Source organism: Brachyistius frenatus, unplaced genomic scaffold (genome assembly GCF_029030835.1).
Source record: "Brachyistius frenatus isolate BFR_SWC_R1_liver_20210118 unplaced genomic scaffold, ASM2903083v1 Contig_47, whole genome shotgun sequence".
Lineage (NCBI taxonomy): Eukaryota > Metazoa > Chordata > Actinopteri > Embiotocidae > Brachyistius > Brachyistius frenatus.
The window spans coordinates 2391464-2416992 of record NW_027210646.1 but is presented as its reverse complement, the minus strand read 5'-3'; the positions used below and the strand labels follow the sequence as shown (position 1 = coordinate 2416992).

Sequence of the window (25529 nt, the reverse complement as noted above, 5' to 3'; positions counted from 1 at the left end):
AGCATATCCCTCAAACCGATTGCTCTACCCCGGCCGCCCTTCAGGCCCGATACGGCCCACCGACCCCTTCATCCCAGCCCGCTGATCCTAAACCACCCCGGCTCGGTGCCAAACGGGCAGGATAGGGCAACGAGCGAGGCACAGTTCATCATCCCCTTTGTCCTCCAATCGGGCAGAACACTGTTAAAGTGATGGATGGAGTGGCGAGGCAGACTTTCACAATCACCAAAAGGTGATGAGATGTGGCCATCCCGACCCGGACGCCTGAGAGATGGGAGGACGGAGTTTGGAGGGCAACCAGAGGACCATACTTGGTGGTTAACCTGTGTCTTGCAGGCTGGATGCACCTGGTGCAGCTGACTCGGGCCAAATTGTGTTTGAAGTCTGGTGTGTTTGGGGGGTAAAGAAAAGGGTCCGGGCTTTTCTTTATGTTGCACTCCCAAACAGTCCATCTTAACTCGTCATTCAGTTATATTCAGGGTTGAAATCCTGTTGGGTTTAATGCAGGAAGCAGCAGATTTGAATCTGCAACCACCGCAAGCTCTAAAAGGATGTCTACCAACACACTGAAGCTCTAGTGGGTGTCAGAGTCAGCCTTTAATTTTGCGGCCCATGCAAATTGTTTTGCTACATACCACCAAAGCGAGGTTCACTAGCTTGGGTTTTGTGAGACATTTCTAATTTCAAGATGGAGACGGTAAGATAAGACCTCTTGTTTTCTTGCCAGCTACATGTGATTGTTTATAGTCTCCGGTGGTAATATCCTGTTGCATTGTGTAAACGGTTTTGACTGCTGTAGTGAATTGACTCTCCAAGCAGCAGGATATGAGAAATGGCGGTGAAAGGAGTTAAAAAAGATGAACTATGATATGCGAGGGAAAGAGAGAAAGAGGCAGGAGAAGGGAAAGAGAGATGGACACCTGCTGGAGGTGTTTAGAGAAGTGATTGCCGTCTGCTCGTATAGATTTATTGGAATGGAAATGTCACAGACTTTCGCAGTCACATGTAACACGGTTACACATGCTAATACATGTTTTATACACGTTTTTAAATGTGCACACTGTGCATGTTCTCTTCATCACAAGTTTACATCAGAAACCCGTATTAAACCGTGTTTGTAACCCAGGGAAGTGACCTGATGAGAGGATTTGTTGTTGAAGCAACACTTTCCTCTCTTTTTCTTCTTTGAAATAGTTTTCTCAGGGATTTAATTAAGTCCAGATAATGATTTGGGCTTTGGGACAATGTTTGAACCTTACTCGGATAATCAACATGCCGTGCGCGCACGCGTGCGTGCGTGTTATGTAATCTGCCCGAGATGATGTGTTCCTTTGGTCTCCGGAGGGAGATTAGACATTTGAGTGTTGGTCCGGACACACGGCACACCTGCTGCCTCTGTTGCTAAACCGAGACTCTGGCACAAACACCAGCACACTCAAACATGTGCGCACACACTGCTAATGGGGTTTAGTGCCGCCATGCAAAGCATGTTTAGTACCGAGACCAAATCAAGGAACAAGAACATCCTGGATCTGTGGAAAGGAAAAACAAAGAAAGACTGGGTGAGCAGGAGAGGATGGACCGTGAATACCCCTCCAGCCCTTCCAGCCCAAACTCCGCTGTCATTGTCCATTGCGATTTATAGACTTCGAAATATGTCAACCCTACACAACTTTGTGTGCGTGTGCGCCAGTGAAAATATAACTGCGCAGTCTTAGTATTTTGTCATTCACAGAAACATGTTAAAGCATATGCACACACACGCACAACGATAATAAAGTGCTAATCCATCCCATCAGTCACACACATTCACACACACATACGCGTTGCTAGCGGCGATGTTCCAGGTGTAATTATAGAGAGTTTGCCCCCTGACTCTTGACGAGTAAATGGCTTTGATTTGCGTCTCCGCTGGATGTCAGCAGGAGGTTTTTCCGCTTGTCCAACTAAGGTTATCTAACTTTAATGAGTTTTCTACTTCCTGCGGCAAAGAGATGGAGGATTTGGCTCACCTCAGTGGGGGTCTGATACCCCCGGAGGGTTAATGTTTCACCTCCACCCGTGCAGAGGTTTGCTGGTGTGTCTGAGCTGCAGGGGCGCCCTCGGGTCAACGTGAGACCTCGGGAACTTTCAGGTCAGCTGTTACAGACGCTTCACAGGCTGTGAGAAATGACCTCGGGGGGGTTATGGCGAGTTTCCAGTGATCTCAGTGCAGGTGTTCTTAATATGGTGGATAAGGAATCGGAGGTAATGAACAGCTCTCCTGGGTCTGATTCAAGCAGTCACAGGAAACATTGGGTCATTAAGAGCATTAATGAGGAAAGTGGGAAAAAAATGATTAGGCTTTGAAACTAGCGCTGTCTAATTCTGTTTTAATTATGAGAACATCAAACAAAAAGTTTGAAAAGTGTTAGCTGTGATGTGTTGGGAGGGTCCTGAGTGCTTCTGTCTGTCTCTTCTAGCCATCATGTATGTGATGGGAGCCCTGGGACCTGCAGCAGGCTACCTGCTTGGAGGTGTACTCATCGGCTTCTACGTCGACCCCAAAACTGTCGTCAACATCGACCAGAATGACCCCCGCTTTGTTGGCAACTGGTAAATATGCACATGCGTCTGTATGCCTGTACCTGTTTCCTTTATGTGCATTCCCCGTGTTGTTCTCAGTTGCCTTGACATCCCATGTTTTGTTTCCTCCTTTTAGGTGGAGTGGCTTTCTCCTGTGTGCCATCGCTATGCTTCTGGTCATCTTCCCCATGTTTGCCTTCCCCAAAAAGCTGCCTCCACGCCACAAAAAGAGGAAGAAGAAAAAGATGAGTTCGCCAGGCGACGTCTCTAGCGATGACGATGTGATGAAGGAGAAGTCCAGTAGCAAAGGCAAAAACGTGTCCTCCTCCATGGGCTTTGGAAAGGATATTAAAGGTGAGAGACGGATATAATCAGCCTCCCTATTCAACCTCCTGTAGTTTTGGGTGGGACTTGTACTTCACACAAAGGAACTGTGAGCTGTTGATGTGCAAACAGCCTGTAATCCAATTAATGACCTTGATTAATCATTTTATCCAATAGTGCAAGCTTCATTGAGGTCTGCTTTAAATATATTATTGATTGATGATGGAGGAGTGTGTCTACACAGATGCCTAATGAAGCAGGCGAAGCATTGCAAACATGGGCAGTTTTAGTAGGACATCAGGTTCTGTTAACTTTTTAGTAAATGAGTTGTGAACATGGCCAGAGGTCACACACTGTTCTTGTCTGCTGGAAGACTGTGTTTTCTCTGAGCCAGTTACAACAGGAATCTCCCGGTTTTCCCTGGAAGAGCCCCGTGGCTACGCTGAGGCCTGCCCTAGTGTTTCCTGGTTTCCTCTTGTGTCATTTTTGCTCTGTCGGATGCTTCTCTCTCCTTCTCTCTCTCTCTCTTTGTTTCTCTCTCTCTCTTTTAAATGAGCTCTCAGGGGAACTCAATCCCATTTCCCCACACAGGAGAAGACCGACTGAGCAGCGGAGTAAAACAGCAGCACGCATGTTCGCTCTCTCACTTTATTGCACGCAAAATCCCTCTTGTGAATTTGAGCATGTATTTAGCATGGATGCACACTCATAAATGAATCCTTATGTGCACAGCTGGAGCAGTCAAAACAGTATTTAGTCTTGTAGAGGCACATACTGCCTCCCCAGCCCACTGCTAGCTCTCCTGCTGCTTTTATCCGTCTCGGCGGGATGTTTTGGGCTGTTGTGCAAACTGCGGTCAATTTCGCAGACTCAGGCGCTTCAATATTTGGATCCGGGATGTGTTCTTGTGCTGTGCATGTCCTTCTATTGAGGTGTGTGCGCTTGTCTGTTGCACAAATTCAGCACTTTCTCTTGATAGATGTGCTGCAGTGAAGTGGCTGTTTTCGCGGAGCATTTTTTTTTCGCCCTTCGGATCACGAGCGAAACCTGAAAAATGCTAACACGGAATATTTTCAGCAAAGCACGTCAGAGGGACCAACTTTTGATTGTGTAATGTTCCAGACCTTGGTTTACTGCTGCGTGAAACGCAATTCCCCTTGAAATGTCCAGAAGTATGGATAAACAACTGCTGAGACGTCAGCATCATAACCACGGCTCAATAAGTGATTATTTACCTGTGAGGATTGCAGATACAGGACAAAACAAGTCCCACAGAATATGTGCAAATACTTTTTTTTTGACTCGTGACTCACAAGGTCCTGATACGTGGTGCTAAACATGCTCAAGAAACCTTTGATACAGACCTCAGTTTCTGTTGTGGCTAAACATGATCGACATTATGGGAGTAGCTTATTAAATATTTTGGGATATGAATATCAAAAGTTAAACAGAAGTTCCTTTTTAAATTGGGCATGCGCCGGCCGGATTTGTAGATCAGTATTAGCTCTGATAATGACCTTTTATAAGAGGATCAGTAATCAGTCATAATTTGATCAATCAACATTAAGTACAGTTCCTCTGTGTCATTTGATGTCCAAAATCAGTTGCATCTTCTCGGTTATTAAGCCCGCCGACTCCGTTTTTAGAACCACAACACTCATGTTAAGTTTCCTGCAATGAGGTCACAGTTGGTACTTGGTATCGGTACTTTGAGTTGAGGTTTTGAAATCTGGGTGGAAAATTAACTTTTGAAAATGTGTACATTGACAAGCCATTGACAGATACATGTTCAAATCAACCACCCACTCCATATTGTTGTTATTATTATTATTATTTTGTGTCTGAACTATTCTGTCCACTTAGATATTTTTCCAGCTTTTGGCTGGTGCCAATTTTGTACCCATATTTGAATCAGTATTCGGGGATAATAGGTTTATTCGGGTCTAAAGGTAAATGACTGAATGATAATTTTTTTTAAATAGTTGGTCATTTTTTTAAATAGTTGGTCATTTTTTCCCTGTCAAATATTATTTCCAAGTTAAGTGATGAATTTATGTCGGCACCAGTCAAGTACAGCTATTGTAGTCATCAGCCAAAAGTTCTGTATCAAGAATGTGATAAATATAAATGAGTACATTAACTAAACCCCAGATTATTTTCCTTAATTTGAATAAAGGTGTTTTTTTGTTTGTTTATTTTCAATGTTTATATTACAGGTTAGACTAATATTACAGATTCATATAAACTTGAGAAAAGGCTCACGATGATTATACTGTATGTCCTCTGAGACCTTTGTCCTGGAGTCATGCGCAGTCTGATTGTTCAGCATTCAAGCTTTCACTGTAACCTGTCCATTTCTTGACTTGACCAGCTGTTAGACATACTATGCTATTCTGACCCGTCTCGGCTAAGAGAGAAGGTTTATCTTTTTGAAAACCTGACGACTGAAACAGTTTGACCGAGCCATCAAGTGCATTCGAACGGAAAAAAAAAAGGACACGTCGCAACTACTGCGAGTCAGTGGTCCGTCTGTCGGAGAGAGCAGCTGCTGGAGATGCCGGCCGGACTTTGCCATCTGTCTCCCTCCAGACAAGATTACAGCCGGGCTCCCAGGAATGAAATAATTAGCGTCACTGCTCTACTCCCACCTTTTGATCTGGGATAACACTCACAAATGCCGCTAACATTTCCCCAACCACAACAAGATCCGCTGAATTAATATTAAGATGTCTATTCCCAAATCAAAGGTACCGTGTCACCCACTCTGGCTGGCCAGCTCCCTAATAACCTCTCTGATAAAAGGCAATTATAATCCACCTCACATTCTTTTGACGCTGCTTCGCTTTGTGGCATTTGCTTATGAATCACGCGAGCCAGCGGAAGCCCCTCATGATAACCTTGTGACTGTAAAGCCTGAATGTTCGCCCTCAGCCGGGGTGCGAGACCCCTGGACACGCACACGCACACACACACACACACAAACTGGAGGCGCCAGTTGTGTTTTCGGTCAGATGTCCCTGGCTAAAGGTTTTAACTCCTGTTCCCAAACGTGTCTGTAACGGACCACACATACGGAGGAAATGAGGAAGCAAGATTGTAGAGACAGAAAAAAAAAAAAAAAAGAGTGAGGGGAAAGAGTACACATTTTCATGATAAAATATAAGACTCGGATTATAATGCTTGAGCTTGAAAGGCTTTAATAAAAGCTTCTTTTTAACGCCTTTCGTCAATCATTTTTCCTCCCACAGATAGTTAAGGTCAAGAATAGACAACACAGAGTTTCTCTGACTGAAATCAGTCTCCAATCCTCAACGTTCAAATTAATTTGAATAAAGCAGCTGTGCGTGCTCATAAGTGACCTCACTCCTTTAAGTTACTGATCATTATTGTTGATGGAGGGACCTTTCCTGGTCTTTTGGATTCTAGACTGCACAATAAATAAGAGAAAATCTTTGATTTGCTTTCTTCAGCTACCTTTCTGTTCACATAGAAAAAAAAAAATCTTTCCGTGAATTGTACATTTGAATTGGTCGAGCTCTTGCCTTATAATCTATTAATACAAATTAGAATAAAGAATTCATGGGTTTTTCCACTCTAACACTCTTTTGTCCTTGTCATTATGGTCATGTTAAGATGGGCAAAGGAACAAACCAGTAGTTTTGAAAAGCAGCAGCTTGAATCTGAGGTCCCTGCGGACGGCAGAGATCCTCATTGTGCCAAGCTGCTCGTGAAATCTTACACCTCCGTGTTAATGAGATCGGGGAGTTTGTATGCTCCAGTGACCTTGTACCTCTGTCAAGGACATTTACGACAAACTTCTCAAACACGAGGAATTGACTGATGAAATATCAAGAAGACCATTAGAATATTCTCAATGTGATCGAACAAAACCAGGGAAGCATTCTTCTGCTCTGACATGTTTGTACCTTAAACAGGATGCCAGAATGAAACTTAATGTGTGGAGGATTGTGATTTGATGATTCTAACATTACCACCTCGACCAGTCCAAACAGAGAATGTTTAAGGGGACTGCAGCTAACACACCTAAACCAGTGTTAGAGCAGCGTTAGTACCAACAACCTTGCCAGACCCTTGTTTACATCCCCCTGTGCAGGATAAACGCAGAAATGCATTTTTGACATATTTGTGATTGTACATGATAACACACTTGTCCTCAAGTTTGCTCATGGACTTGTTGGTAAAAATGGAAAATGCCTTTTTAATTTCCTGGGAAGGACTTCAGTGCAATTAGCTGACGTAGTGTGAAGTTGATTTATGGCCAAAGGGATGGATATGATTTGCGAGATAGTAGTTCAACTGGGAGGCTCACGTTTGAGTTGCCATGACAGCAGGCATTTACCCACATGGCTGTGAGTAAAACTGAATCCCTATTAGCTCCTGTTTGAAGACTTCTAATCTCGGGGGGGGAAGGGGGTCAGTAAAAGCATTTGCTTGCATTGTTGTTAGTGGCCTTTTCCCATTCAGTGCAACAACATACTGCAGTGCAGCTGAAGCTGAAGCAGTTTACTGCTGCCCAGTAACAGCAACATACTTACCACATGACTTTTGAGTGACAGAACGGGAGGGCTTTCTGCATGATGGTGACCAAATCAAATGGACGCTGCCCTCAAGCAGACATAAAGGGCATGTTTGCCCTTGTTATGATAAACCAAGGATGACGGCGTTCAGGCTCGATTTGTAGAGCTTGGTTTGTTTTGCACGTGCAGCACACATACACACGGTCCGCATGTTTGCATCCTATAGCAAACTTTCCGCTAGCTTTCCAAGTCTTTAATAGCAATTTTTTTTTTTTTTTTGGAGACGTTGGTTATTTATGTGTCAACAAGGTTTGTTTTGGTTGCAATGCAGCTTCTTTTTTTTTTTTTGTCTTTTCTTAATTATAACTTTCCAGTAATGATTCTTCCTCTGATCGTTCCATGGGTTGTCTGGGAGTGAGCGAGAGCCGAATCAAGACATTTATAACGTGTTAATTACAGCACGACAGTAACGAGGTGCTCCGTCTTGTCTCGTGTCTCTCAGACCTCCCGAAGGCAGCGCTGAGGATCCTCAGCAACATGACTTTCCTGTTCGTCAGCCTGTCCTACACAGCAGAGTGCGCCATCGTCACCGCCTTCATCACCTTCATCCCTAAATTTATTGAGTCACAGTTTGGTATCCCCGCCTCCAACGCCAGCATATACACAGGTGAGTATCCTCTTGTAAGAAGTATGCTTCTTTCATATCACTTCACTCTTACTTTATTTTTTAAAAAAATTTTTATGGCGCTGCATCATGTTGGCCGTTTCATTTGTCAGGTGTTAAAATGCTTCCCTCCTGCATAGCTGTGAACTATGAAACATCATCACAGCTGTACAGCAAAGTCAGATCCGTGTAGTCACGGTCTCCCGTTGGTCCCCATCAAGGATGTGTGGGAGCCAGTGATGAGGGATTATCTGCGGAACATGATTATGCCGGTAAAAGAAAGAGTAGAGGTGAATAACTGAGGAATTTCATCAGCGTTTCTATTAATTTTTTTGCTTTTATTTTTGTAAAATATCAGAATATGTACAACAAATTTCCTAAAGGTGCAATGTCATACTGCTTGCACTGTCTTGACCAGCTGGTCAAAAAAACCCAAAGATATTTCATCTGGGCAAGACGGAGGACGTCCATAATAGGTCTGTACCGGTTTAAGCTCACATTTGCTCACCTCCCCTCGTACACCCAGTGATTCCCACTCAGAGGGGCAGCGCTGTGAGTCATGGGGTCCTGCTGCATTTCATTCAGTGATAAACTTCCATTACATCCCCTGACGCTAACACACGAGTCTGTTAACTGCAGGAGACGCATTCATCACAGCCTGGTCACGTGCACACACATACATGCACACACACACACACACCACTGCAATTTGTGCACCACATATGTAGGGTCTATAAAGAACTAGTTTAATCCTGCAGTCACAGCAAGGAGTGACTGACAACTCAATTAATGAAAAAAAGCACACACACACACACACATGTACACGATACCATTGCCTCATCTCATCTGCCTGTTGCCAGGATACACGGGGTAAGGGCAAATGGGTGGTGCCGTTGCCATGACTACCCAAATGATGCCAAGCTTCTGTGGATGTGATGATTGTTGGAATCGAGGAGGAGGAGGCCCTCCTATTGATAGGAGCACAGGTGGACTGACCGGCTGACATTTCCCTGATTATCACGAGGGATTGTTTCCTTTCTTTAGAATGAAGGAAATCAAATTTCTTTTTCTTTTTTTTAAGTAATGTAAAGTAATATTGATGTGATTTAAAAAATAAATAAATAAATATTTTACTGTTTTGATCATCTTCAGTAATACCAATAACATTGGTGAGACCGAAGCAGAGCTAAAAGGAGAGTAAATATGTTACTGAATGATGGACTTGAATTCTACCGTTGCTCCACAGATAGTTTTCTGTCTTTCAGTACAGTCTGTACATTCCGGTTTAGCAGCTTACGGAGTCTGGTATGACATATGGTGGCGAATGTGGGCAACATTAGGCAACATAGAGTTGGCAGCTCGACTTGCTCAGAAAGTGATGCATTTTCTGTTTTTAGGGATTTTCTGGCAATAAACAGAGGAAGAAGTGAGTATCCTGCTTAAGCAGCGAGAGGCACGAGGGCCCACAAAACCAAAGAAAGCTATAAAAAAAAATAATAATAAATAGCATCCAAATTAAATAACTTGAAATGACATAAATTACCACCTTGTTGAATGAGTATCATGCTCGGTTAAAGAGCTGCCACTGTTACATGTTCATTAGATGTTGCTACAGATATAGAACTGCAACATATCACACACGCCACCCTCAGCTTCACATTTCCCCCATTGTGCTGCTGTGCTCGTTCGCCCGACGTCTTTTTTTCCCTCTCCTTATCTCTCCATCAATGTTCCTTTCAAAACTGCGGTTTCCATTCCTATTGTTTTTCTCGCTCACATTTCTTCTCTACGTTTAAGGCAATTTTCTTTTGGTCTCTACAGTTGACAGTCATTTGCTGTAGGATCTACATCAACACTGACACATTTATCAGATCACTGTGCAAAAAAATTAATCACTGACATTAATGCCAGCATAGCTAATCCAGATAGAAGACATGTCATGTAGCGTTTAACACTCCTTAATAGTGTGTGTGTGTGTGTGTGTGTGTGTGTGTGTGTGTGTGTGTGCATGCGTACCTTACCGTATGTCACTGTGATTATCATATCCGGTTTTACTGTGTACATGTTTAATACTGCAGAGAGCACACGGTTACAACCATGCAGAAACATGCACCCCCAGGAAAATATAGTGTCACTACTGTCTGCTGCTCGGTACTCACTGAGCGCGCTCAGAGACACTATTTCTATCTCTGTGTCTTGCCCTCACTTCATCTCTCTCTTGATGTGTTTTTCACACGCGCACACACACACACACACACACACACACACACACACACACACACACACACACACACACACACAGAGATACAGGGAGAAGCCAGATGACATGTGTGTGTACTTTTATCATTTCTCTGCTAATCCGCTGGCTTTGACAACCCCCCCCTCCCCCACCCTGGCAGACTGACCGTATCTTGCTGGTTATTCGGCTGCAATGTGCAGCAGGGAGAGACTAAACGCACCTGCTGGGAAATACCACCCCTCGTGATTGGTGATTACGTTGCGGGAGGGTTAGGTTGTGACTCGGGTTAGGGACCGGTTGGATATAAGTGATAAGACCGGTCGCAGCGGTGTAGAGGTTAGAGCATATGCATGCCCAGCAAGCATTTAGTCCCTCCCATGTGCAGCCGCCCCGAGCTCTCGCTCCTGCGGGATGACACTTAACACTCGGTCTATCCCGCCAGCAGCCAGCGTTGCCTCTCGTCATGCTGTCAGCTTTAGTGGACCGAGAGCACGTGGCTCAGCCTGAAATGACTCACTGGTCCCCCACAGCATCGCCTGGTCACATTGACACGGCAAAGCCTATTCTGGTCTCTTTGTTCCTTTTGGAGTTATTTATCCTTGGTTATAACGGGGGAAAGTCACTTTGAGATTGACATTTCTTTCTCGGTAATCTGTTCAATTGTTTAATTAATTCAGTGCTAATATTTTTTTCATGACACAAATTATCTGCTCTATTTCTGTACTGCTTGCAACACTTAAAGCCCCCCCCCCACACACACACACTCCCCCACTATCTCACCAATGTTTCCTGTCTCGGCCGTCCCTCCCAGGTGTGATCATCGTGCCCAGTGCTGGCGTGGGCATCGTGCTGGGGGGCTACATCATCAAGAAGTTGAAGCTCGGCGCGAGGGAGTCGGCCAAGCTGGCCATGATCTGCAGCGGGGTGTCTCTGCTCTGCTTTTCCACGCTCTTCATCGTGGGCTGCGAGAGCATCAACCTAGGAGGCATCAACATACCGTACACCACCGGGTGAGGACAAAATGTACCAATACACAGACGTGATCATAGAAAAAGAGCAGAAATCGAAACATCCAGTTTTGTTTTTTTCTCAACCTATACAAATTCTGTGGCAGGAAACTTGAACTTCAGATCCTGCGTGTGATATGAGTGACTTTATGGACGACGTACAGGAGACTCCAGAGAACAAGGTTGATCCTTAACCGTTTATTAAAAAAAAAAAAAAAAAAAAAAAAAAAAAGACCTCTGACTGCACATGGTGACGTAGCTGACGGGGGTGTGGTGTTTCCGATGCCGTCACCGTTCCCATTATCCGCCCCGTGTTGGACTGCGAATGATTAATTAGCAGCACTGGCATCTGCTCTCGCGGCTCCGGTGAATCACTTTTCCCACCTCTATTTCCGAAGCCGCTGCTCAACACCACATCAGCAGCCGGCTGCGGAGTTCACAAACAGTGGTTCCCCCCCCCCCCCCCCGCCCCCCCCCCGACGTGTCGGACCCGCGGGCGCAACTGTGGAGCAGGCGTTCGTTGGCACATGAGCCACGGAGAGACCCATCAACACAGTGTGACCTTGGATGACGCAAAAGACCCTGTAGAGTGGCGTTAGACATTTTACACATCTACTGCAACAATATCTGCTCTCATCCCCTCAAATACCAAAATTCCCAAAACATAAAAAAAAAAAAAAAAAAAAGTCTGTACATGTTACTACATAAAGGTGAAACTGGGAATCCGGTGGGGAATTTACCTTTCGCATCACTAAGTTAATAAAGGTGATTACTTGTCAAATAGCCAGCGTTCCCTTTAAAGTCCCACAGCTGACTCATTTAATAACCGCAGCCTTTGTTTTGAGCCGGCGTTTTTAGAGGGGGTCATCGAGACCGTGTGAGCCGGTGGGGCTCCTCATTATGAACAGCGCCGGTCACCGGTCGTGGGCAGCACCCACATGAGGAATGTTTAGCCGGTGCCTGCCCTTTGTGTCTGTACTCTTATACCAGTCTAGACGTGGCTCCCCCCCCCCCCACCCGCTGACCATCTGACAAAGAGGGACAGAGCCAGGGGGCATATCAAGTTATATAATCTTCTGGAATATCTGCTAAAGGATTGAGTGGTTATGTGGCGGGCTGGCGCGCTGAATCAAAAGCTCCAGACCTAACGGAATAGGTTCCTCTGTTACAAGAGCTTTGTTTTTTTGATAAACCTTTCCGAACTCGTAGGTTTGCTTGTTGTCAGTTCGCTGTCTGCGGTGTTGGGGGCAGATTAAGCCACTCGCTCTCGTGGCTCTTGTGGGGATTTTTTTGTGTGGTTTTTTTTTTTGTTAATGCACACGGTGACACAACATCTGGCGAGCTCAGCGAAGGCTGGGGTTTTTGCCCGGAAAAGGACACGAGCAATCGTTGCGGCAAGCCTGCAGCTCCAGCGGGCCCGATGCCTTTTTTTTTAACGTTCGTACAAATGCACACAGTGTCCGGGGCTGTGGCAGGACGGGCCCAGATGTGCTTCCCCGGTGACGGCGGATGTAAAAATAAGGACCATGTTATGGTCCCGTGAAAACTGATGGTCCACTGATTTCAGAAGTAGCAGAAAATTATCCTTTTTTTTCTGTTAGGCTTAAATCATTACATATTTTCAAACATTGGCAACACCCACCATTATACAGAATTAGGAAACTAGTCCGCTAAAAGACATTATTAGATCAGAAACCTTGGAGGAGAGCGGTCCCTTGTGTGTGTGTGTGTGTGGAGGGGTGGGGAGGGGGGTGTGGAGGGGTGGGGGTGGGGGGTTGTTTGTCAGCATCAGTCCCGACTGTTGTGTTGTTAGGACCTGTCCCCGTCTGTTCCGCAGGGCTCAGAGCGAAGCTTCCCAGAGAAAACCCGCGACTCGCTTCACTGCTCCTGGTTTAGACGAAGCCAAAGTCCTGTCTGGCTTAGAGCAACTGTTCCCACACTGGCCAAAGAAACAGTGGAGCCGTCACTTCCTCAGGCCCGTCAACGCCGTCCTTCTATCATCACCCCTCGCACAAGCGGCTGGAAGGCCGGATTGAAGCTAATTAACGGAATTAAGTGCGCCGGATTAATAACGAGACAACTCTAAACATCGCCAGGAAGATTGGCAGCTTCGCTTTCTGATTCACTGATGAATTGCATCGCAACTCCACACGGAAACAATTTTTACTTTGCAAATTATATACAGCATTTATGTGTTTTTTGTTGCTATTTGACCCCCGTTTCCTGCTGAAACAAAACGTTATGGCGTGGTGCCGAAGGGCGGGGTCACGCGTTATTATCTTTGCGAGAGGAGGCATCGAGTTTCATGGGAAATGCGGTCTAAAATGCACCGTACACTGTCAGTATTACTGGAGGTAAATGGTGTGCTGCTACCTGACCTAAAGTCCCCAACACATTTTTTTTTAAATATTTTTATTATTTTATTTTTTTATTAATGCAATAATTCGAGTTGGGCAGTCCAAATACAAACGAGTCCGATTTTGTTTCCCGTGCCACGCATTTCACCGCCCACGCTTCTTGTGCTTAAACGAGTGTTTCCCTTCGTGTCCGTCTCCGCAGTCCGACCCTGACGATGACCCACAGGAACCTGACGGGCGGCTGCAACGTGAACTGCGGCTGCAGGATCCACGAGTACGCTCCGGTCTGCGGCTCTGACGGCATCACCTACTTCAACCCCTGTCTGGCCGGATGCAGCTCCGTGGGCAACGATAGCACCGGGGTGAGGAAACGCAAAAAGGCCCAAAACGGACGCACACGATTGCACGCGGGGTTTCATTCACGGCGTCTTTTGTTTCCCTCCGTCGAATAGATCATTGCTTACGAAACGCTAAGTCGGATAATTCGAAAAAGGAATTTCGGGGTACTTTGAAGGACACACAAAGACCTTTTCTCTGTACTTTCTCCTCCCATAGATCAGAGAGTTTCAGGAAGTGACTCCACAACAATTTCAGATAGGAAACTATAACAACACAAGGAAAGGAATGTTTATATTATTTGTCCAGATCAATGATTGCGTCACAACGCTGGTGCCACCATGTCTCTCTGTGTGTGTGTGTGTGTGTGTGTGTGTGTGTGTGTGTGTGTGTGTGTGTGTGTGTGTGTGTGTGTGTGTGTGTGTGTGTGCAGCGTAGCTTCGATGTCATGAACCATTCCATTTAGTTTGAGATTTTAGTCAGCTTAATAAAAGCGTATCTCAGGATCTTCTCCTGTTGTGTTTGACCAACAGGTCAGGAACTACACGGACTGCGGCTGCGTGCAGAGCAGACAGGTCATCACTCCGTCCTCCGGCGGACAGGTCAACCAGCTCCAGCTGGTCATTGTTAAAACCTACCTGAACGAGAACGGCCACGCCGTGTCGGGGAAGTGCGACCGCACCTGCAACACGCTCATCCCGTTCCTCATCTTCCTCTTCATCGTTACCCTCATCACCGCCTGCGCCCAGCCCTCCGCCATCATCGTCACTCTCAGGTGAGGCGCCGCCTGCGGCCCGTCGGTCCGACCGTCTTTCCCAGCTCCGTTCTTCCGCGGCTGTCTGCTTCTCTGCCTTTTTTTTTTTTTTTTTTTTATGAACAAATTCAATGGATGAAAAGATTTTTTTTACCCTGCAGAAAATTCACTCATAACGTTCTCGTGCCTCAGGTCTGTAGATGAGCAGGAGAGGCCTTTTGCTCTCGGGATGCAGTTCGTCTTGCTCCGAACTCTCGGTATGTTCCCACACACCTGCGCTACATGTTTGAAGTTCCCTCTGCATGCTTTGCTGTCTTAATCCCCTGCACTCCCTCTTCCATTGAATCTACGGCGGTCACACAGAGTGGATGTTAAATTAAAAAAAAAAAAAAAATTCAGAAAGAATGAAAGCTGTAGTTTAGTCTTAAGTCATGTATTTGTAATGAATTTGTTCGTCATTAGTGACCGGTTTAAGTCTCATCTAACATTTTTTTTTTTTTTTTTTTTTTTATTCAGGATTTTCCAACTGCTCTTTAACCCAACTTTTCCTAAACCATTGTTGTCTGCAGCCTTCCTTCTCCCGCGTCCCCTCGCTAACACCCTGCAATTTCAGAGAGAGCAGGAATGCAGCACCGTGTTGGCCTTCTGAGAACCTTTGCGTAGCTCGATGTAGAAAAACCGTCAGGGGGGGGGAGAAAGCACTGCCTCGGCATGCCTGTGGTCTGCTTGGCGCGGCTGTGCGAACGCATAACGCTGTCATATTATATTTCTCATAACGTAGCCCGGCAATAACGTTTTACATTTATAAAGTTGCTAAAGTTTAGCCCCGGTGGACGCTGCCACTGAGAAAACGTCGATTTTTGAGGCGTCAGTTAACAGCGGCGTTGTGTTGGAATAATTATTTGGAAAGGCGTTTCTATTATTTTGTCCACTTTTACCTGCATATATGAGGAGATGATCCGCATGAAGCCAAATGGTGCCACCTACTGGTTGCAAAGTAGCGCTGCGGTACATTAAACTGAATATGTTGTCATTGCTGTCGCTTTTGCAGCATTGTACAAAAAACGTTATTACACTACTTTATTGATTTGTACTCGTAGGAAACGATGGAATGTGTGCATTGTTGGACAATGAAAGTGACGATGTACAACGAACTTCACAAAGAGACGGCAACATTTGAAATGAAACGGTGTACATCTTAATCAAACTCAAAAATCAACCGTTTTTAGATTGCGAATTGACTTTTTGAAGAATACTTAAAGCTTTTAAAAAAAAAAATTCAAATGGGAATCATTTCTCTGTGAATTACAAATAAAATAGATTAACGGAAATAAATAAGTAAGAAGGAAAAATAATGAAATAAGCGCTTTGTGGGAAATGCAAAATATAAAAGACAGAAATAAACAAAAATGTTGTTGAGAATAGTGTGTGCTTGTCGAGGCCTTTTCCTCCTCCTGAAAATGAAATGGGTTTCAGGTTCCTTCAGGGCTTCGCTCTAAACCAGCTGAGAGTTTTAGTACGTCGTGTCAAACTAACAAAGCTGAGGTCTTGTCTCCCCGCACTTTGACGCTAATCACCGGAACGTGTCCCTCCCTCTCCAGCCTACATACCCACGCCCATCTACTTCGGCGCCGTGATCGACACCACCTGCATGCTGTGGCAGCAGGACTGCGGCGTGCACGGCTCCTGCTGGGAGTACGACGTCACCTCCTTTCGCTTCGTCTACTTCGGCCTGGCCGCCAGCCTCAAGTTCGTCGGCTTCGTCTTCATCTTCCTCACCTGGTACTCGATCAAGCACAAGGAGGCGCGGGCCGAGCGCCGGCGCCAGCGCCTGCCTCCGCTGGGCACCGTCAGCGAGCTCGTGTGCCACGCCGGGGGCCGCAAAAGCCACGCCCGCACGCGCTCCTGCCCCGTGTTCACCCCGCCTCGCTCCGACCCGCCGGCCGCCCCGCTGCTGCCGCCGCCGCCGCCGCTCGACCGCGGCCACAGCAGCCTCAGCTGCCCGGGCAACGCCCTCAAAGCAATAACTCCCCCCGTCCCGCTGCCGCAGCATCACCACGGAGGCTCCGCCCACGTCTGAGAAGCACGCCGGCCCTCCCTCTGGGGTTCATTGTGACGCGTGCCTTCCTCGTTTGCGGTTCCGCGCAACCGCAAGTGTCTCGCTTTACACCGGTCAGACACCGGGCGGCGCTCCGGAGCCGCGCCCCCCCGCCCCCCCCTGACGAGGCAGCGACACAAGCGCGCCCACCGTATTCTAAAGGGCTGCTCACTGTTTCAGAGAACAGGAGATATGGAAGGTGTTCTTTTACTCCGAGCACATCATCAGCTGCATCCACACAGAAGGTCAGACCTCGAGGTTTGGACGATGTACAGAAACTCAACCTGGTGCTACCGGTAAAAGGGCAGGGCATTAGAATCTCTGTACAGACACGCGAGTCATCACCGACACGGCGTCTAAAGCACAACCAACAAAACCTGTACTATGCAAAAACCAATGTACAGCTCCCGCCCTTCTCGGTACTGTACAGCTCCCTCGGTACACCACGCCTGTACCTCTTTCTCCCTCCCCGCCCACGTACCACCACGCCGTTCACGATCCTGTTATCCCCCCCCGACGGTTTGAGTCGTGAACATATCGAGCCCCCTCTCGTCTGTTTGAGCCATCCCGCCTGTTCTCTTGTCTGCATCTTCAAAGCTGACAAAAGTGGGATTTATTTTTCTTTTCTTTTTTTTTTTTTTTGAATCCTCTCACCTCATTTTCCCCTCCCTTTTTTTTTTTTCTTAACAGTGCCTCTCGGGCTGTCTCGGCCAGTCCAGTACACACAAAGCTAGCTGGCAGGGTAAAATGCCAGCTACTGAAAAGCCGGTCACTGTTCCCTCGGTTGATTGACAATATTCTGCTTTTGTCGCCCTCAGCTTTTGGGATTAATGGCAGTCGTCACAGATCTCGAGCTTCTCGCCTCTGCAGGGTAACCATGTAGCTTAAAACCTGAAAAGCACCGGTGGCACAAGTGTGTCAGGATTTCTGCGGGAAGTCGTGTCAGCGAGCGAGAAAGCTGCATCTCATTACGCGTCATGCGATGCTATTATTGGAAGTAAAATGTTAATAATTAGCCAATTGGAAAATAGGAGGAAGGACGGGAGAATGGCGTCTCGTCCGTGACCGTGTGCTGAAGCTACTGTGTCCTAATCGTGTGAAAGTAGGTTTTAAACATGCGGCAAAAACTGCCGTTTCTTTTTAAAAGCCACTCCTTCAAGGTAAAACGACATTGGTATCGAATCCGTTTCAGCAATCAGGAGGTGAACAGACGTGTCGTTTTGGCTTCTCCATTTTAACAGATCATCAGATGTACATAGTAGCTGTTTAGCAGTATATACTTTTAAGAGAAGTAGTGCAGTGAGCATGACCCCCTTTTTTTTTTTTTTCTTCCCAGCAAGACTAAGGGGGGGGGAGATCGTTCAGTCCTTTTGGTGTTTGGGGGCCCTCTAGTGGACACTGAAAAGATTGCGTGAAGGCCAGTGAATGTTGCCGTTTGTCAAACCTCTACAGGACCATGAAATTCTTGGTTAAAAGGTTAATTATTGAACTTAATCAATGAGCAGAATTTCGAATTCAGCCCTACAGATCAGAAAAAAAGATGATCTGGTGTCCGGGATATTTGTTCTCGAGGAAATATGACTTTAAGTCTGAAGTTTCAATTTAGTAAGTATTTTAAGGTTTTACTTTCCTTCGAACGGGAGCAGTTATGTCTGGAAAGAAATGGTCGAGGTGGTAATGAGGCCTTTTTTTTTATGTTACAAAATGCACTTGTCTGAAAACCAAATTTTTAGGAGTATTATATTTCTTTAAAGAGGGAGGAGATACAAAATAAGTTCAATAAAGTAATTGCATTATATATTGTGATCGGTATGAATTTTAGTTGTTAGAAATGGAGAATCTAATGCAGTGAATCGACTTTAAAGTTAACAGTTTTGGCCGAGATTCGTGGTGTTCTGCCAGGCAAAGATTATCATGTGGTAATTGGCAGTGACTGATTTAAGTATTATCGTGACTTAGTACCTCAAATGACATACTCGTAAGTAATCATCATGTAAATATTGACAAAGGAAATGAAGCGTATTATAGAGCTCACACATAGTTAGAAGCATATTTATGAACTAACCCATGGCATTGTAGTTAAAAAAAAAAATTAAGACTTAAAACCTACAAAAAAAAAAGTGGATTTGTGTCGCAGTGCCTGAACAGTATTACTCACATGGGAAGGGTTGAGTTCATTTTATGTCATGGAGTGGGGAGTTGGGTTATTGAAATGTTTTTGTTTTCTGATAAATACTACACAGTTAAATTAAATGCTACCCAGAATGCCCTTTTTTCTATGTGTGATGATTCTCTACTCTTCCTTCAGTGCACCAGATTTATATATATATATATATAAAAGAATGCTAATGGAAGATTAATGATAAGGACATGTGACTGGAAAGTAAGACATGGTCTTTATTATACAATTATATGTTTTTCCCTTTCACTTGAAGTAATAGCTGCTTACAAAACTGATCCTAAATTATTTTTAAATAAGTTATGAACATATTTAAGTAAAGGCATCGATCAAATCTGCTCACTGTAAGTCAGAACAGTAACATTTAACTCATACTACTATTGATCCAATTTATTTTAAGCCTTCTGTGACCTCGGTTACAGATGAAAAATGAAACCCGTCTCCCTTCAACAATGAGGCAAGTTAACCAGACAACGCACTCTTTGCAGGAAAGAGTAGAGAATCATCCTGCGATGCCACGGAGATCATCAGACCCGCAGTCACGTCTGAATTTACTGTACTGTACACCTACTACTTACTGCTGTCCAAATGTCTGGACTACTTCTGGCACAGACGACTTCGTGTTGACTGTAAAAACAATTTTGCTTTAACACATTTTCCTCTCTAGTGTTTTGAATTGAAAGTAAATTTCCTGGACAGAATACGAGCTGTATTCTGAAAGTTGAGAGCTTTCGTTGCTTTAGGTTCCTCAGGAGCATAAGTCCAATTGATGTTTGTGAACACTTGGTTTACAAATGCCTTGAATACTTTTGTCATTAAAAATGGAGAAAAAATATGAACTTGTTTGAATTATTTCAAAGTATTTTTTTTTTTTTTAAAAAGGCATCTGATATGATGACACTTAAAAGTTGAAAAGGGTTTGTTAACGGCTTCATCACTTCCCTGAAAGCAGAGTTGATCTACCATGTCTACACACACCGTCAAGAAAGAAAAGGGCAGCGTGAGGGTTTTGTGGAGCCAGTTTCGGGCCAGAAGATATCTTGACAAGAAAGTGGACTTGTGATACTTTAAGCTTCATGCAATCTCTGCAGTGTATCTGAATATAAAGCTGTTGCTGAGTGGGGCGTCATAGAACTGGTTTTGCACTAACTATACGGTTACATTCGAAATGCATTGACCACGTGCGACACTATACTCTCGATTATCACAGCACTATGTGAACCGAAAATGTATTAATTGGTAACTTTTCTGGAGAAAAAAAAAGACGTTTTTTTTCCATTTTCCAACCCGCCATTGATTGTGTAAGCATTTTCTGGTGAAGATTTTTACTTCCAATTCAAATCAATTGTGATGAATGTGCAACGCTGCAAAGTTGCAACTAATTAGGAAATAGTACCCGGCATTTAAACATAAACAATGTTTTTTTTTTCCCTCGCCTGTGGACTGGTGTAGGTGTACGGGAGAGGACATGGAATGTAGAACATTTTTATATAGATGCCATGTTTTCCCATCTTTTGAATAATTCATGCACACAAGATAAGTTTATATAAAGAAATGGTGTTCTCCTCTAAACATAAAGTGCACTTTAGTGTGACTTTTTTTGTGCTATTTCTGACGACTTTCTATAAGTATGACTTTATTTAATGTCGTCCAAAAAGTGATGAAAAAGTCACACTGTGGCATGTCGTGCGAAATATGTTAAAAAAAAGTCACACTATATCATGTCGTCTGAAATGATAAAAAAAAGTCATACTATAGCATGTCGTCCAAAAAGTGATGAAAAAGGTCATGCCATATGTCATCCGAAACATGATAGTCATACTATATAGCATGTCGTCCGAAATATGATTAAAAAAAAATTCATACTGTATGTATATGTAGTCTAAAATATGAAGAGAAACGTAGAATAACTTTTGTTTTTTTGGATAACAAAAAAAGTCATACTACAGTATGACTTTTTATTCATCCAAAAAAAAAAAAATCACAAAAGTCATGACGTTTTTTTTTTTCCAAATAAATTAAAAAACCTTAAGGCTATAGTATGTCGTCTAAAATATGAAGAAAAAGTCATACCATAGCATGTCGTGCGAAATATGATAAAAAAAAGTCATACTAATGCTTGTCGTCTGAAATATGACCAGCCATGTCATATTGTCCATGTCGTCTAAAATATGAAAAAAAGCCATACTATATAGCATGTTGTCCGAAACATTAAAAAAAAAATAGCCATACGTGCATGTCGACCGAAATATGATAAAAAAAAAAAAAAAGTCATGTCATGCATGTCGTCCAAAACGTCGCCCAAAATATCGCATAGTATGTTGAGTCATGTGCGAACAGAGCAGACAGAGAAGCTGGAATAATGAACAGAAAACAAGTTTTATTGAATATAATGAATTAGTGGAGTTACTGGCGTTCGAGGAGAATGAGTTGTGTGTGTGCGTGTGTGTTTGCAGGCGGAGTCCAGGATGCGTAGTCAGCGATGGGGAGTCCAGGCTTGAGTGGAAAGTATGAATAAGGTGCGCGGAGTGGCTAAATCCAGGGATGTTTGCGTGTGTGTGTGTGTGTGTGTGTGTGTGTGTGTGTGTGTGTGTGTGTGTGTGTGTGTGTGTGTGTGTGTGTGTGTGTGTGTGTGCGCGCGCGCGCGCGCGCCGAGTCCAGCGGAGCATTGTCTGGGAGTGTGAGCGGGGCAGGCAGGTGACAAGACAGGTGGAGTCCAGAATCTCCCGGAGGAGCAGCTGAGAGGGAATGCGGGCCGGCACGGCGCAAGAAACTCGTGTCCAGCGGGAGCAAAAGAGGCCGCAGGTCCGTTGTGTGCTTCCGCCGAGAGGAGAGGCGTCTTGGAGGATGTCTCCGAATCCCAACGCCGGACCGGCAGGTTTGGGCAGGCGGGGGCGGGTCTGGACAGGCCGGCGGCCTCCCTTGGACCGACACGGGTCTTCAGGTGAGTGTCTCTGCTGGTGATCTCTGCGGATTCACGCAGGACTTCAGGTGAGTTTGTCTTGGCGGGAGGACAGGGCGGGGCATACAGCTGGCACGCTCGTAGGCGAACTGAGTCAGGCAGAGAACAGACAGGGATCAGAACCAGACGAGGAACGACGACGGTCAAAACTTACAGCGAGCTGCTGCTGCTGCAGCGTCGTACCAGGTGAGCTGGCGGAAGGAACTGACGAAGCTTGAAGTGCAGGACCCGGGTTGAAATACTGTCAGGCGGGTGATCGGTGGAGTGCAGTTGTGCCAGCCGGCCGGAGGGGGGCGGAAGAGGGAGGTGCCAAGAGGAGGGAAGTGGGGAGCCCACACCCACCAGAACGCACGGGTCACATGAAAACAAACACGGGGAATGACGATAACGAGAGGGATGGGGGAGAGGGGGGGGGGGGGGGGGGGGGGGGGGAAAACACACTAGGACAGACAGGGAGTCCAAAATCTTTAAAAAAAAATCAAAAAAATCAAAAAAAAAAAATCATATACTATAGTACTTTGTCAAATATGTCATACAATAGTATGTTGTCCAAAATGTCATAAAAAAAAACCCCATCAATTACTGTTTTTATTAATGGATTCTGGTGCCTTTGAGCAGAGCGGAATTACAGCCGTTTTCTGATCAAACCGTGAGGTCTAACCTCGTAGGAATCCTTTCCCAACTGTCAAGACACTTATAATTACACTTTGAAACTGTTAGTAGCAAAACAAGGTGGGCGCTGGTCAGCTTACTTAGCTAAAAGTCTATAAAGTGTACATTGTACAGTGGTAACAGTTTACTGAAATGTCAAGTTATTATTTCCTCTTCCACTAAGCTGTTACCTGTTCAGGTATCCGTTACTCCACTGTCTAAAAAAAAAAAAAAGACTCCTATGTCTGGTGGCCGTGTTTCTTTCTCGGCTTAATGGGTGAAGCGACTGTTCTCCCTCCCATTATCCCTCTGCTGACTGACCAACACCCCGACGTACAGTCCCAGCTAAGGAGGGAGCATGGGCGCAACTACTGTAAGTGTGCAATTGGGAGGGAAGGAGGGAAGGGGGGGGGGGGGTCACACAATTGGGTTTTCCTCCACAATTGGAAATACATTGAAAATAAACAGCAAATAACAAGAGACGGAACCTTTGACGGTGTTCATAAAAGGAGAATATATTTAACATATTTTCTACTGTGTATTGGGGGGACAGATTGGTATTTTCTCAATATTTGGGTGGAGGGGTGGGAACATGACTCCCCCCCTCCACCCCCCAAAAAAAGGGCTGTGGTTACGCCCATGGTTAATATTATTGCTACATTGGTGAAGAAATAACAAAATGCAAAAAAAAAATAAAAAATGGAAAGTTCTAATGATTTAAAAGTTATTTGTGAAAAAGATGTCATGTTGAAACTGAAGTAGCTTTTTCAGAAGTGACGATCCAGTTTTTGTTTCGAGTCAGCAGAAATAATCGTTTAATAATAGAATGGACACGGATTTCGAGACAACAAGCAGCGGAGGTCAAAGGTCATCATGTTCAAAAGTGTATTTGGTGTCAGAGTTGCCTTCTGATGGAGCGTCCTTTGACTGGGCCTGTTTAGGATGAGCAGTTTGTTTAAAGACTGGAGTGTACCTATTGTAACTAATGCTAATCATCCATTCAGATGAGGAAATGGTTTCACCACTCACACAGTTTTTTTTCATAAAAACATATATTAAAGACATCAATGGTGTTACCCATATCAAATTCATCTTTTTTTTTTTAAATCCCGACACTTAAGTTTAGCTGCATTAAGGCTTTTTCTTTTCTAAATATATATATATATATATATCTTAAAAAAAGAAAAAAACATAACACTGTTTACTAATAAATGTAGGCACCAGTAAAAAAATAAACAATAACTTTAATACTCATTATACAACCAACTCTTGACTGACTGAGGTGGCATTACCTGCCTTTTGCTCTTGGCAAGGTCATTTCCTAATCACCGTGTCCCAAGTTGCACTATGGCGACCAGAAGCTCATTGGCTGGCCGGCCAGAGCATGTGTCTGCCTCAGAGGGTCTGATTGGAGGGCTGAGGCAGAGAGCCGCTGCCCTCGTAGTCCAACGTGAGGGGCCGAGCTGACTGAGGCAGCACTTTGAGTACCACCCCGACACTCTGAGGGGTGCTAGTCTGTGGGGTGGTGGGGCTCCCGCTGGTGCTGGCCTGGACCTCGGGCCTCAGAGTCTGTGGGGAGAAAGGGAGATAGCCTTGGGCCTGGAAAATGTCCTCCTCTTCCTCAGTGTCCAGGTCACGGCCCTGCGGTGCGGCTGCCTCTGCGTGGCCCAGGCCGGTCTCTGGCTGGGCTTGCAGGCTATTGTGAGTACGCAGGACGTTGTCATGTCGCGTCTCCAGCTCCGTCAGTCCGTTCCCGCTAAACATTTCTCCTTCTAACTCCTCCAGCTGCTGCGCCCACATGTCACTCTGGAAGATAACCTCGTCTCTTCTTGGACCTGACGATGATACCATCCCCAGTGATGCTGACATAACAGACACCGCAGATCTGTTCACGAGCCTCTCAGGAAGGTCGTTGACGATGGATTCCAGTTTCCTCTCCAGTGTGGGCCCGGGGGTGGGTGGTGCTGATGGCGTGTTGCTGGGGACGGGGGTGGTGAGGCGGGTTTCTGTAGCCAGGCCCAGCCAGACGTCGCTGGCAGAGGCCACATCTTCTCCGCTGCCCTCTTCGAGGCCTCCACCCCCGGCCCCGGAGCCCAGCTCTGGCAGGGTGGAGTCGTCAAGCTTACTTGTTTGGTTGAATTTGTTAAAAACGTGTCGCAATGCAAACATATTATCTACATCCTTCTGGAAGTTGGCCCAGTTGTCTGGGCTGGGGCTGTAGTCAGGCCTACATTCATACAGGCTTTCGTTTATGCTATACAAATCCTCCAGCTCCTGCCAGTTCACCTCCTCATCTGTCAAGTTGGGCAGCTTAACCCTGTCGTCCATCCCAGATTGGCTGTGAGCTGCCAGAGAAAAAGAAACAGAAGACGGTGAGGATCTGGAGCAGAAATGACAGGGAGCTCATTTAAAGTTTACTCAAACAGCATGCAGTCATGCCCAGCTTCCGGCTCTCACTAAAGCAGCCAACTCCACAGGGTCTGTGGCCCCAAGCAATACACACACACACACACACACACACACACACACACACACACACACACACACACACACACACACACACACACACACACACACACACACACACACACACACACACAGACAGACAAACTCACACTCACTTCAAAGCAGCATTAGATAAACTAGATAAACACAGCACTCACACTGAGCTCAAGCCATGAGAAGTGCAAACACATGCTGCCTTTTTTGCTAATTCACATTAGAAAGCCAGACTGAAAAGAAAGATATTTCATGATCCATCATAAAAGGCTAACATACTAAGCTGCACAAGAAATGGCAACGTTAATGACAGGCCTGGACTGGATTGAAATGAATAGTCCGGCAACCTGGAATAA

At 45.2% G+C, this 25529-nt stretch overlaps 2 protein-coding genes across 5 annotated transcripts in view; one reads left to right on the top strand and one right to left on the bottom strand.

Moving 5' to 3' along the window:
- Positions 1-16960, top strand: part of slco5a1 (solute carrier organic anion transporter family member 5A1) — a 32664-nt gene extending 15704 nt beyond the window's left edge. The window contains exons 3-10 of the mRNA XM_069703684.1: positions 2463-2595; positions 2702-2919; positions 7930-8094; positions 11142-11340; positions 13897-14056; positions 14564-14805; positions 14977-15041; positions 16386-16960. Of these exons, the coding sequence (XP_069559785.1) occupies positions 2463-2595; positions 2702-2919; positions 7930-8094; positions 11142-11340; positions 13897-14056; positions 14564-14805; positions 14977-15041; positions 16386-16864 (1661 nt within the window). The 3' untranslated portion in view covers positions 16865-16960. The remainder of the gene's footprint in view (positions 1-2462; positions 2596-2701; positions 2920-7929; positions 8095-11141; positions 11341-13896; positions 14057-14563; positions 14806-14976; positions 15042-16385) is intronic.
- Positions 16961-23472: 6512 nt separating this feature from the next.
- Positions 23473-25529, bottom strand: part of sulf1 (sulfatase 1) — a 36619-nt gene continuing 34562 nt past the window's right edge. For 2 of the 4 annotated variants that reach the window (XM_069703680.1, XM_069703681.1), the window contains one exon: positions 23473-25019. In XM_069703680.1, the coding sequence (XP_069559781.1) occupies positions 24070-25019 (950 nt within the window). In that variant the 3' untranslated portion in view covers positions 23473-24069. The remainder of the gene's footprint in view (positions 25020-25529) is intronic. The other 2 variants (XM_069703682.1, XM_069703683.1) reach the window with 1 other exon arrangement.